This window comes from Mya arenaria, chromosome 2, assembly GCF_026914265.1.
Source record: "Mya arenaria isolate MELC-2E11 chromosome 2, ASM2691426v1".
NCBI lineage: Eukaryota > Metazoa > Mollusca > Bivalvia > Myida > Myidae > Mya > Mya arenaria.
This window is the reverse complement of record NC_069123.1, coordinates 40573332-40587830: the sequence shown is the minus strand read 5'-3', so window position 1 is coordinate 40587830 and position 14499 is coordinate 40573332. Positions and strand designations below refer to the sequence as shown.

The window sequence follows — 14499 nt, the reverse complement described above, 5'->3', positions numbered from 1 at the left end:
CGGGGGTTATGGTGTATAGCAGCGGCAACTGATACGTCCCGCCTTATCTGGACGCTGATTGGTCAGTTGGGTATCGACTAGCTAGTTTGACTTACAGGCCGCGTCATAGGTATTGACAAATTTGACATGGTACCATAAGTATTTTTTGACAAAAACACCTATATCACCAGCAAACGTGGTTAAACTGTTTTCAGCACACATTTAGGGGTTAAACCAAGAAAAATTGACAATGAAAGGTTTTATACAGCAAAGAAAGAGCCAGGAAACTAAAATACCACATGTTGAAGAGGAAACCACGGTATAGAAAGAGTTGCAATGTCAACACTATTTTATGATCAGCATAAGATTTTTTATCATACAGCACAACATACCGAGATTAAAAAATTTAAGTCTATCTTGGTACAAAGAGAACGTTTTCAACATGAAAATGATACATAAAACCTATTTTATGATTGAACATTTGTCCTGAGCATAACTAAGTAAATATTTGAGGTGTTCACTTCAAACTTGATATATACAGATAGGTCTTGCGAAAATGTGCAGGAACCATATTGGTGTAGTAGTGTAGTATTATACTAGTTATTGCCCTTTGTAAATATTCATACTTATTTTTTTTTGTCAGGAGCATAGCTTCAAAAGTTCTTGATAAACTATAAACTTTAAACTTTATATTTAGATATATCTCATTTCGACGTGCTGTGCAAAGGAATAATAACTCTGACATCAGTATTGTTTGAGTTTCTTCTTTTTGTTAATTTTCATATTTTGTCCGAAGCATAACGTGGAAAGTCTTTGATGTATATACCTCAAACTGACAAGTGCAATGCACAAGGACCATTACTCTGGTTGCATTATTTTAAAGTAATTTCGCTTTGTTAATGTCCATTGGTATCTTTTGTCGAAAGGCTTAGCTAATACTGTTATTAATTCGGCGGGCGATATGGCAGTCTGTGGCTGTTTTTGTGTGCTGTTGTTTAACACCTAGTACTGATTTAATGAAAAGTGTATGAATACGTATGAAACCATTTTGATGGTATCCAAAATTTCTGACCAGTATAAAATATAGGTTTCATTAGTTCATTGAATAATTCTAATAAATTACACGTTATAGTATTATTGAATTGATTTAAATATCGTTTATTTACACACGTTGTACTTATACTATAATTTTGCTATTTAAACATAGCTGTTACTGTGTGTAGACACATAGAGAAAGCAAATCTTTGATATCAGCTACATGTTCTAATATTCATGAACACTTATACACTGCATTCAACAAACACGTGCATTTTCAAATAATTAGTTCTATTTCACATGTATATCTGCGTAAATATTGTATTCAGTATACATTGATTATTGATGAAAAATGACGCAAATTATTAATTAAAATATGCAATCACACACTCATCAACAACATCATTTACCAACGCATTATATTTGTTCGCATCTTCTTGACTTTTGCATGTTTAAGAATATCTACCGGTCCTTATTTTCCTTGCATTAAATGTGTACTGAAACGGAACGTAAACAGGAAATAATATTACGAATATTTTGTTTCGTCAAGTTTACATGATTGAGGAAGTAAAGTTAACTCGTACTAAATAAACAAAGTTAATTTACCGAAACTCACATTTGAAGTGATGTCAGCCGAAAACTCTATATCGGACAATATAATGGATATGTTTGGACTATCAACGGACAAAGGAAGTCCAGGTACTAAATTATTTACATGTTAGAATTCGGGGTCAAAATTTGCATGATTTATTGTCCGGGTTCTCGTCCTTATGGACACTAGAATACGTCAAAAACGAATATTCCGCGATATTACGCTGTGCTTGATTTTTTAAATAAGATAATTTTGTTAAAATTAAATTATTTCTTACGGCACTTGTATGATTTTTACTGTTTGTGTTCTATTACAGTTGATGAGCAATGCTATTTTAGACCTGACAGTGAATAGTAAAATATTTTAGAGAGGTTTATTTTCAAATCCAATAAATTTCAATAAGCCATACATCCCATGGTGTACACACCTTTTGGCTATACCCCTTCACCACATTCATTAAGCATTTGAGTATAACTTTATTTTATATACTTACTTGTTTTTGCATTTCATTCTTCACAAGTGTACTTGCATAAAGCTCAACCATCATTTTAGTTCCACTAAAGTCCATTGACGTGAATGTGACAATCAAGGGCTACCTGGCTGAGGTGGTAACCAGTCTGGGGTATTACAACAGCGAGGATGACCCAGTCGAGGCAATGTTCACATTCCCTGTGGATGATGGGAGTGCCGTATATCAGTTTGAGGCCACCATTGATGGGAGGCACATTATCGCTGAGATTCAGGAAAAGGAACAGGTTAGTATGTTTTACATTACGGACAATTTAACAGGGGTGATGAATTTTTTTGTGGACTTTTCTTATAACTTTTACATGCATTTTGTAGAAACACCTATTTATATAATCAATATATACCCAAACAAGTAATGATTTTACAGTCAATGGAATTTATATTATAGATTCCGCAGAGCACATTAGAAAAGTGTACATTTTATTAAATCAATGCAGTGTATTTCCATCATGAGACGCATTCATATTTAACAGAAATTTTGGTATTTTTATTTTTAAACAAAACAAACATCTGTGATTTTTATACCAGTGCTTATTAATATTTAAGTTTTACATAAACTATAATGCAACATGCATTGTATGAATAATGGTCTAGATTTAATTAGTTTGTTTTTTTGAAAAATGACTGCCATTTTGATGAAAACAAAATGCTTTATTGCTTGGTTTGTTCTTTTAAGAAGATTTAATTATAACTCGAGGGGGACTGGTTAGCTAGATCATACACACAAATTATAATTAATGAGTATGAAAAACAATGGTACCGACCTGTGTTTGACAAACGGACATTTTTTTGAGAAATTGTAAACGTCCTTTGACGTTGACACTGAAAAACGCCGCAGACAACAGCGTGCTGAGTGGTCGTGTTTATCACTGTTTTGTAATGGGTGTCATTTATGTTGCATGTAAGGTGAACTATTGTGATGGCCCTGTGTCCGTCGTCCGTCGTCAACACTTTGACTGTTAACACTCTAGAGGTCACAATTTGGGCACAATCTTAATGAAACTTGGTCAGAATTTTACCCTCAATGAAATCTTGGACGAGTTTGATATTTGGTCATCTGGGGTTAAAAGCTAGGTCACCAGGTCAAATTGAAGGAAAAGCTTGTTAACACTTTAGAGGTCACATTTATGATTGTATCTTCATGAAGGTTGGTCAGAATGTTTATATGAATAATATTTAAGTTGAGTTTAAATCTGGGTTATGTGCGGTCAAAAACTAGGTCACTAGGTTAAATCATATGAAAAGCTTGTTAGCACTTTAAAGGTCACATTTATGCTGCATTTTCATGAAACTTGGTCAAATTGTGTTTATTTATAGTTCTAGGCCAAATTCGAATCTTGGTCATGTGTGGTCAAAAACTAGGTCACCACGTCAATATAAAGGAAAAGCTTGTTAACAATATAAAGATAGCATTTATAAATGTTTCTTCATGAAAGTTGGTCAGCATGTTTAAATTAAAAATCTCTAAGTTAAGTTTAAATCTGGGCCGTGTGTGGTCAAAAACTATGTCATTAGGTCAAATAATAGGAAAAGCTTGTTAGCACTCTAGAGGTCACATTTATGACTGTATGTTCTTAAAACTTAGTCAGAATGTTTATATTGATTAGCTCATGGCCAAGTTCAAATCTGGATCAGGTGAGCAATACAGGGCCTTCAGGGCCCTCTTGTTTAGCCCTATAGTACTGATAAGTGTAAAAGTAATTGTATGTGTATTTTGGAAGTTATCAGAAAAGTCTATACATGGTTTTACCACCTATCGTATTGGTAGGATGCAGGTCTTTTTTTCCAATTAATAATGTATTGGAAGTTTTAAGTGATTTCTAATAGTAATGTGTTCAGCCAGTTTTATCTTATATTTTGTTATGTTTAATGTATATAATTAAAACAATACTTTATGTATTTTAGCAATATGTCAGTTTCAAGCTACATGTACCCTTTTCATGACTGTTTATTCCTTTTAACATCTGGTCACAATTAAAATTGTACATTTTAAATGAGCTCTTGCTTCCTATGAATAATATATATAATTTTGCAAACTTCAGCTAATAAATTTGGTTATGTTTAATTTTTGAAATTATTACTATGCTTAACCATGTGTTTAAGCTTTAAGTGAGTTTTAAGGTATATGTACATGTACGCTTTTTGTAACTGTACAGTCATTTTTACTTAATAAAAAAAATAAAAAAATATATACATTTTCTTACTTGTCCTTCTTGCTGCTAGTCTTTTCTGTTACTCATCCTATTTTTATCAAACATTCTGTTGAGGTGCAACTGCAATCATGAGTCCAAACTAAGGAGTCCAATACAAAAATGTGATAAAGAGTTTGTGTGTGCTATGCAAATTCAAAGCACTAAATGTAAAAAAACTGGCTTTGATGAATGGTCATATCTACAGGCTATTCTAACATATGAAGATGCAAAGCAGAGTGGGAAGACAGCCATGTTGCTTAAGGAAGATACAAAAAGCAGCGACACTTTCCAATGCATGCTTGGTAATCTGCCCGCAGGCAAGGAAGCAGAACTGATGCTGTCATATGTGAATGAGCTGCCACAGGAGGAGGATGGGAGGGTGAGGTTTACACTACCTACGGTGCTGAACCCACGCTACAGTCCAGGTAACAGTGAGATTTACACTCCCCATCGTGTTTAATACTTGTGTGAAAGAAGTACAGAAACAAGCTCAGTAGCCAAATGTATAAACATAAACCCGGTTTAATGGCACTGGGTTAACGACGAAGACATAGAACATAAAAACAAAAAATCACAAGCAAGAAACATGGAATAACAGAACAAAACTCCACAATCAGCACAGTACATACATACTATATATAAAAAAACTATGTATGTTCATCAAGGATTGTTAGGTACCGCCTTGGTACGGTCAGTAAAATTTTAATTTACTTGTGGTTTAAACCAGTTTGTGTGCACAACCCCACTCATCCTCACACTAACCCATGCTACTGTCAAGGTAAGAGTGAGGTTTACACTACCTACAGTGCTGAACCCACGCTTATGTCAAGGTAAGAGTGAGATTTACACTCTCCATCGTGTTTAACCCATGCTACTGTCAAGGTAAGAGTGCGGTTAAGTCACTACCTACAGTGCTGAACCCGCAGTGCTGTCCAAGTAAGGCTGAGGTTTACTCAACCCATCATGTTTAACAAACGATTCTGTCCAAATAATGCATTATACTCGCCTCATTGTGGTGGACCCACGCTTTTGTCCAGTTAAATCTGAGGCTTGCATTTCCCACCATGCTGTATCCACACTACTGTCCAGGTAAAGCTGATGTTTCTTCTCCCCATTGTGCCGAACCTTCACTACTGTCCATGTAAACCTGGGGTTTTCACTACCTACCATGCTGAACCCATACCACTGTCCAGGTATTAACTTGTGGTTTCCATTCCCCATGGTGCTGTAACTATGCTGAGGTTTACAATCACCACCATGCCGAACCCAAGCTTCATGTTCTGTTAAGGTTAATCTGAGGTTTACACTCTTTACAGTGCTGAAACTAGCTACTGTCCAGATAAAGCTAAGGTGTACACTCCATAGCATGCTGAGCCGAAGTGTTTGTCCAGGTACAGCTGAGGTTTCCTCTCCCTTGCCTTGGTTGTCTATCGAAATTGTTTAAATCATGATACTGGGAGTCAATCATTTTTCATCGACTTAAATAAAGAAAATATTTAAGAATCTCATTACTTTTCCAAAGCTGTTGAGCCCAGAGCTGAGATATTTACTGTGTAAAATTGTCCAGTGGTCCTTTATCAACCTTTTTCAAATCACATGATTTCTGTAACAACCATAATTAGTTTTTCAACATTTGACCTTTCTTGAAACAACAAACCTCCATGGCAACAATCTTTATTGCAAGTGACCTATGACTTTATTAGCTGTAACTTCAGCACTCACTCTCGACCATCTCTTTCCTTAACAACCATGGACCTCCTTGGCAACTATCAACTGCCTTAGCAACAACATTTTTTCTTAGTTTCATATGACAATGGCTTGCTTTTCTATTAAATATCACATTCCTTAGCAACATTGTTCTCTTAACAATTTGTCTTAGCAACGAATGACTTCCTTGGCAACCAATGACTCCATTATTTCCCTAGTTTCTCAAGGTATCCAGATGGACAATAGACGTATTGACCCTCTTGTTTCTGAAACCAATGAATTGTAGTTTTCATCCTGGCAAATTGTTTGATGATTGAGTTCTTTATGCAAAATGATTTTGTGGATAGATATCTTGATGTTGGCAGAATTATGTTTATTGCATAAAGACAAAATGTACTGATCATTTGACTAATGGCATATTGGTGATTTATAATGTTTATATATCATATGGTAAAACCTTCATGTTGGTCTTGATAGCTTAATTTTGTTCACACAATTTAGAAGCTGGTTCGAGCGTTGCCGCAGAGGGGGCTGAATATGTACCACCCAAGTCAGTGCCTTACAACTTCAAGATGACTGTCACAATAGAAGGATACCATGGCATTAAGGCTGTTTCTTCTGACAAAATCTCACTGGATGTCAAGTTAGAGTCAGGCGGGAAATTGGCTCAGGTTTGTGTGCACTATGAATTAAATAAGCTGTGCTTACATTTTGTAAACATATTCCCCTAATAAATACAAATGTAATGAACAATTTTGTCATTGTAGGGCTAAAATCATATAAATGTGAATGGTACACTTTTTATATGATTATCCATTTAACTAATTTTCCGTTAAAATATATACTAGCTTCAAATACATGTAGATAATCCTTTGAAAAAGACACTATCATAAGGTTAAATAGTGTAATATCGTTGTATTACAATTGATTTGATATAATAGAAGACCACTATAAGCTGATATGAATCACTCTAATGTCTGCTTCCTGGGAAGACACCATTGCTGGCAAAAAGAATATCGATGGTGGGACTAGTACCCAAAACCTCTTTGGTGAGAGATGGACACCTAAACCACTAGACTGCTGTCGCTATGTTTTCAGTTTGAGATTGGGGAGGAGTTTAAATTTGACCATGACCTTTGTCTGCTGGTGGAATATGCCGAGCCCTTCGCTCCGCAGGTTATCCTGGAAAATGGAAACCCGGAGAAAGGTGAAAACTCAAAACTATAATAGGTTCTTAAATTACATTGGAAATGTTTCAAGTAAGTATTTTAAAAGTCATCAAACTGTTGAGCTGTTAAAACAATTGGTTACGGTTTTTGCAAATATTTTGTGATGCAAATTATACAGTATATCAAGTTTAAGAAGTTTCACTTCAATAATTTAAATATATACGTAGCTAACTTGTACAACTATGACTAATTGTGACATAACAATCATTGTCAATTATTTCAGAGGGTCTACTGAAGGAAGACATGCTAATGGTGAGTTTCCATCCCGACCTCAAGCAAGTTGCCATGGCAACCAGTGGAGAATATGTCTTTATCATCGATAGATCAGGTAATAAATTGTAAAAATGTTTTTAATAATTTCTCTGTTTTCCCAAGGCATTTCCGGAGAAAAAAGGTGATAATATTGTGATATCTGTGATGTCATTGTCAATTTGGATGGGTTGCAAAAGCTTTAACCTTGGCTTTAACTTCTAAACCCATTCAAGATACATATGTCTGTTACATGTGCACATGTGTAGCAAAGTCAGTAAGTCTGGCTTAAACAATTGTCAAATGATGCCCATTTAAAAAAACAACAAAAACAACAACAACCGAGCATTGGCCTTTCTTTCAATACACTCTTCTATTTTACGTTTATTTAATATTGTAAGTCTATATAAATTGAAGAATCCTATTTTTTAATATCAATACCACTTCCAGTTTATTGAGGTGCATATGTATTTACAGGAAGTATGGCTGGTAGCAATATGAAGAATGCAAAGGAGGCGTTGCTTCTGTTCCTGAAAAGTTTGCCTGTTGGTTGCTACTTTAATGTGGTCAGCTTTGGATCAAACTACACATGTCTGTTTAACAAGTAAGTGAAAAAACATTTCAAATGATGAAAAAATGTTCAACAGGCAACTTGTTAGGAACATCTTTAAACCTCAACTAAAAATAAAGATGTTTTATCTGTAATTTGAAATTCAAAAAATAATTTGAATAATTGCAATAATTACTATGCATGCAGCTGAAACTATACAAGTCATACAGCATAAGGTTTATCATGCGTATCCAATGCTCACTTTTATTTAAAAAATAATATGTAGTGAATTGCGTCACACCTCCCTAATTGTATTATAACAGTTAAGCACATGTGAAGGTGTAAAAGCTCTGAATAATTATACATGCATGTGAACTGGGACTCAACTCATTGTTTAGTTATCCAAAGATTATAAACCAAAGTCAGACATCGAATGCAGCATAATACATTCATCAACACTTGATAATTAGTCAAAATTGATCCACCTTTGAGGAGAAGGAAAGAATTGAATGTCTCAATAAGTTCATGTCATTTTACCATAGGAGCAAGGAGTACTGTGAAAAGACTCTGAATGAAGCCCTGAAGGTCCAGGCCAAGATGGGTGCAGACATGGGTGGCACAGAGATATACCAACCCCTAGCATATGTCATCAAACAGAAAGTACAACAACAACCAAGGAATGTAAGTAAAGTGTAGTTTTTGTAGGTAGATGGGGACAGATATGAGGCGCACAAATATGTACAAGCCGCTATGTCCAGTATGTCTTTAAGGTGAAAGTACAACAACCAAGGAATGTTTGTTTGGTGTTGTTTTCATAGCTAGATCATGGAAGATATAGTGGGGCAGAGATATGTACAAGCCACTATCTCGAGTATGTCTTCAGTGTGAAAATACAACAAGATCAGGGAGTGTAAGTGATATGCAGTTTTTACAGCTAGTGTTCAGGCGGTTAGGCACAGGTATTGGGAGCACAGATATATAAAAGCCGTTGAAATACGTCCTCAAAACGAGAGTGCAACAACCATGAAGGAACAAATGTGATGTGAAGTGTTCACAGCTTGACAGGGGGCAGTTACGGAAGCCCACCGACAGTCAAGCCCCTAGATTTTTTTATCAAGGAGTAAGTCCACAACAATCAAGGAACGTAAGTTAGGTGTAGTTTTTACAGCTGTTCGGGATGGATGGATATTGGGTAGGGGATATTCATATATACATGAAGAAAATATAGCGACAACAACCATTTGGAACATATACACTTATTTAATGGTTGTTGTATATTAAACGTCATGTAATTATAAAGTAAAACGTAGTTTTTAACCCAATTGCTGAGCATTGATATACATGCATTAAGTTGCCTACTGTAGTTTACACCAATTTGTGTTCACATTATTATACGGAACTTAAATAAACAACACTTAAGAAGTAACTACTAGTATACCCACAAACTTAAAGAACATTGCTGATCTTATCAACATAAGATAAACTATGTGTACTTCTATGAATCTATGAATTTGTTTTTATTTATATGTACCCTTATTTACATAAAAATATATTTAATGGACATAATTATATTGCAAAGTTTGTTTGTAACGCAGATGCACCTTGTTTTGGTTGCTTTAGGTGTTTCTACTGACAGATGGGGACGTGCGTAACAGTGAACAGGTGATTGGGCTGATTAGGAAGCACTCCGGGGATACCAGGTTTGTGTTACACATATCTGCAGTCTGGGATAATATGGGGTGGTGGTGTAAAGTTTTAAGACATTGACAAGGGGTATGTGGCTTTGTGATGTAAAGGCTTTTCATCTAAGATGTCATACCTGATGCTACCAGAAATGGGGATTATCTTGTCTGGTTATGATAATATGTAGATTTTATTTCTTGTTTGGAGCTACATTGTCACTGCGGATACCCAAAGGTTCTTAAATCACTGTTTTGGTGGTTCTTTCATGTTGGTTATACGTAAAAAACCATGAATCTGAGAAAAACAGACAAGTGTTGCATTTTGGAAAGTAACCCAGCCTATTTCTTCACTTCTAGAGTGTTTGCCTTAGGAGTTGGAAGTGGTGTATCCACTTCCTTAGTAGATGGCGTGGTGCGTGCAGGGAATGGCCTCGCAGAATTTATTGCTAATGATGAACGCATTCAACCCAAGGTGAAATTTTAGCTTGTCTACTTTCAAGAAGTTTTGACTTGGTGTTGTGTTGTCTTCAGGATCAGTGTCCATAAGGCCGGATAAAATATACCTGTGTTTCCGGTAACATGGCGAAAAAATAGGGTCGGTCCATCGGGATTTTTTTTTACAGTTTCGATCTTATGCAATATTCTGTTGTATGAGATAAATTATGTAATATCTAAGCGTCTCACAATTCACAAAAAGTCAGAAAAAACACAGCATTGTTTAATGTCTGAAATCATTATCTTTCCTTTGACTACCGTATTTTCCCGCCAATTTTGCCCATGAAATCTGGTGTTTTGGGGTATACAATACTCGTTTATAAGGCGCGAATGGTTTTTAAACAAATCCAGCACTTCTATTTCTACAAATCTGTGATAATGTTCTAGCCAAACAGACAATTATTGACCAATTTTGTTCATTTGCTTGAAAAAAATCACCGATTTTCTTGTCAACTGTTCGCCCTCTTATGTGTAGGTAGGTTAATAATAGACCAAGGAAACGCGGATATGGATTTTTTTTATGTATCTTATTTTCATACAATCAAACTTTTTGTTTTCTTATTTGTAGAGAGTTCAAACATTTCGGTCATTGTTTTAAGATTCCAAAACGACGGCTATTGTTTATATTTTTTCGATCGTATAGTATTTTCTTACCAGCGTAAACGAAATCCTTGCAATCAAATTGGATCATACGGTATCCGACTGACCGATTTAAATACAACCATAGTAACGCGCCTTTGATTTTATCACCGCTCGTGCTCTGACGTCACACATTGTACGGTTTGATCTGCAGCCGACACATTCTAATTAATGGATTGTTACCTTTCCCAGGTTTTTGTTTGGATTACAGTTGATGGGATTTAAATTAGGCGAAAAAAAATAACCATTGATAACTGCGGATTTATTAATGTAACGATTAATGAAATGTGTTTTGGAACCTGCATGAATTCGCAAAGCCTAATCGTTAGAAGCCTGCATGATATACGCAAAGCGTAATCGTAATAAAGTAAGTTTCATTTAAAAACACCGCGAACTATTTCCTAAATATTTTCATTAAAAAATACAGCAAAATAAGACTCCTGTAATCAACCACGCGCTTGGACCATAAACATGCGTTTGCCAATTTGAAGATATCGGACAGGGTTCGCCGAACTCCGCCATTTTGATTTCCTGTTGTCAAAGCGTCTCGGTAATGCATAATCAGGAATGAAAGTGTGTTTTTTTCGGGGACAGAAACAGATAAACAACGAAAATAATGACGATATATTTAAAAAAAGATACTTTTATGTCTAAAAAAAGATTAGGGTCGGTGAAGAAAAAATAGGGTCGGTCGGGTTACCGGAAACAGAGATATGGTTTTTTGCCTAACTCAAAAACTGATGAAGATATTAAAATAAAGCTTAGTATACAAGTTGCCAGAGATAATATGCAAGATTAAGATCGAGATTCGTAAATTTGGCTTTAATAATTATTATCTATATACGGTAAGCAGTGTTTTGAAAGTTATGCGAACACTTTGCCATAGTTAATAAATATTGAGATATAACTAATGACAATATGATGGCCCATAACTCTTGCTTTATTGACTGTCAATAATTCCCATTTCATAGTTATACTGTCATACGAAAAACTTTAACTTGGCCATATCTTAATCCTCATTCAAGATGATAACATGAAACTTTAAACACATATTATGAATGAAAATTTCACATGTGTAGCAAGGCCAATTACTTTATCTTAAATAAACGGTGAACTTGAGTTATGTCCCTTTTTTGACAGAATTGCGTAAGCGTTCGGTCTACATCGCTCCTTTCTTTAAGAGAAAAGATGTCTGATTCATAATATTATCATTTTTACATACTTAGGAATCCTTCCTGCATACGTAGTACCATCACATTCCCCAAACTACAAAATCATTTATGTCTTATGAAGTGGTTTAAATATAATAGCCATAATATGTTAAATAACGCTTTTGAGACGATTTTCTCTTAAACTGGTTTTCCAGGTTGTATCCCTGCTAAAGTGTGCCATGCAGCCGGCAGTTACGAACATAGAGCTAACCTGGGACCTTCCCCCCGGGGTGACCCCGGTTTCCATACCAACAGATTGCCCTGTTATGCTGACTGTGGGGCAGAGGCTAACATTTTTTGCCATGCTTCAAGGGGTAGATCTGGATGTCAGTAAAGCTGTTGTTTCTTCAGTTTTGTTTTCCAGTACTTTTATGAGATCTCATAAACATAATATCTGCATTTTATGGGGCAATATATAAATCTGTCCATGTGTGATTGGTAACCTTTTTGGTTGTTATAACACTCTGTTGACATTACACCAATGAAGCATAATATTTTCTTCAGACAAACAGCATGCTCTATTGTACATGTTTAATTGAACCCAGTGACAAATTGGGGTTTCTTCTGAAGTATCAAGGTGGTAAAAGTTTTACACTTAAGTGTATTCAAGAATTTCGAAATGCATGCATGTTAACTGTTGTCACATTTTGATTTACTCTCTGTTACGGTATATTATTGTTGGATGTTAATCTATTATTAGTAATTGCTAATTTAAAATGTTTTTACTTGCATAGAAAACGACTTTCGAGTATCTCCCTCGTAAAGATTTTTTGTCAAATTACCAATATTGTCCAATGTTTCAATATTGTTATAAATTCACAGACAATCTACGCCACCAGCAAGCTAACCTTGAAAGGTAAACAAAACAACAACCCTGTGACCTTTGACCTTATGTTCACCCTATCAGAGGATGACAACTCAAGCGTGTCTGCACCTGTCCATCGCCTAGCAACCAAGACTCAGATCAAGCTTCTACAGGACGAGGAAGCAGCTTTGTGTAACCATATAAACGGTAAAATGCTATGACCATAGCAAAAGTGGACTTTACACCAACTTTCTAATAAAAATACAATAAAAAAACTGTTGACTGAAGGTATGCTGAAAAGTCTATTATTGGCTGACATATTAGTATTAAAGCATTTGAAGTTAATTTGATTGATGACAATGTTTGCATTCTATCTGATCATTATTATGATAACTGTTTCGCTGTCATAGTTTTTTTTAACAGAAATCTTGCTTTTTGGGTTTGCCAAAATTACTACAATTGAACAGGTCATTGAATCAGATTTTATAATATTTATTATTATTATGAAGGTCTTATGATTATTAAGATAGATAATAAAAATTGACATGCGAAAGCTCCTCATTTTGGTAAACATTTTCTTTTAAAACAGATGATTTCTACAATCCAAAAGAAAATATTAATAAGGTTGAAGAAATAAGAAAGAAGATCGTTAGTGTGAGTCGCCATGGTAACATTGTGTCAAAGTTCACATCATTTGTTGCCGTGGATACAGAGGGTGAGAAGGTCAAAGGTGAACTGAAGACGAGGCAATGTCCAGTCCCCACAACCAGCGAGGAGTTCTTGAAAGGCATGAGAATGGTAAGGTTTTTAAGATTTAAAATTTAGTCTCAAATATTTGCTTCAAATCCCTCCACCCATATTTATCTCATATGTTTTGGAATGCTTTCCTAGTTAAACATACATTAATGCTGAGGTTAGGTATTGTGATAGTTTTTGTGTCATCAGTGGCCTCGATGTTGTTGTGCAAAAACTATACACTAAAAAAAACAGTAAAAAACTTGGCATACATATTACAAGTGTCAACACACACACATAACTCTGGCTTTAACGGCCTATTTTAAGGAATGTTTGGCATGATAATCCCCTGCTGTGCATCTGCTGTTTATTGCAATGGTGTCACAGTAAGGTCCATTTCCTGTGTATTTGTTTATTGGCACATGGCCATTTAGGGTTGATACTTTTAGATTAGATAATCTCATTGTCTCACTAATACATATAAACAATATGCATAGCTAATGTCTTTATTAATTAAACCGGTTTGAAATAAATAATAAACAAATAAGAGTGATAAGTTTTTAAATAGTTTTATAACATAAATTAATGTATAGTAAATCCATTTAAATGCATGGTTGACCACCTTTGTTATATCCAAATTGTGAAGCATCCTGGCTTAATCATATTACTAGGCTAATATATAACATAACTCTTATACTGCAATAAAAAATATTATTATCATTAGAAAACAACAACAACAACAACAACAACAACAACAACAAGACAAGATGTATTATCCGTTTCTATAATAAAATCTCTATAACTTCACAGCTGGACACTCACATCGGAGATCTGATAAGCAGCACCAGGCAATTAAGATAAAGATCAATAC

The 14499-nt window shown here is 35.0% G+C and overlaps 1 protein-coding gene across 1 annotated transcript; it reads left to right on the top strand.

Moving 5' to 3' along the window:
• The first annotated feature begins 1557 nt into the window (after positions 1-1557).
• LOC128214825 (von Willebrand factor A domain-containing protein 5A-like) lies at positions 1558-14489 on the top strand. Its single transcript, XM_052921501.1, has 14 exons — positions 1558-1713; positions 2159-2361; positions 4532-4751; positions 6535-6704; positions 7132-7240; positions 7486-7590; positions 7989-8115; positions 8604-8742; positions 9682-9761; positions 10101-10215; positions 12244-12414; positions 12911-13100; positions 13483-13691; positions 14439-14489. The coding sequence occupies exons 1-14, from the start codon at positions 1641-1643 to the stop codon at positions 14487-14489; spliced, it is 1962 nt and encodes a 653-aa protein (XP_052777461.1). The 5' UTR covers positions 1558-1640.
• Positions 14490-14499: the final 10 nt, after the last annotated feature.

Excerpts from the sequence above, each read along its gene's own strand:
- LOC128214825 (XM_052921501.1), top strand. The coding sequence starts at position 1,641 with ATGTCAGCCGAAAACTCTATATCGGACAATATAATGGATATGTTTGGA. Across the intron at positions 2,362-4,531 it reads AGATTCAGGAAAAGGAACAG|GCTATTCTAACATATGAAGA; the intron begins GTTAGTATGTTT and ends TCATATCTACAG. Across the intron at positions 8,116-8,603 it reads TACACATGTCTGTTTAACAA|GAGCAAGGAGTACTGTGAAA; the intron begins GTAAGTGAAAAA and ends ATTTTACCATAG.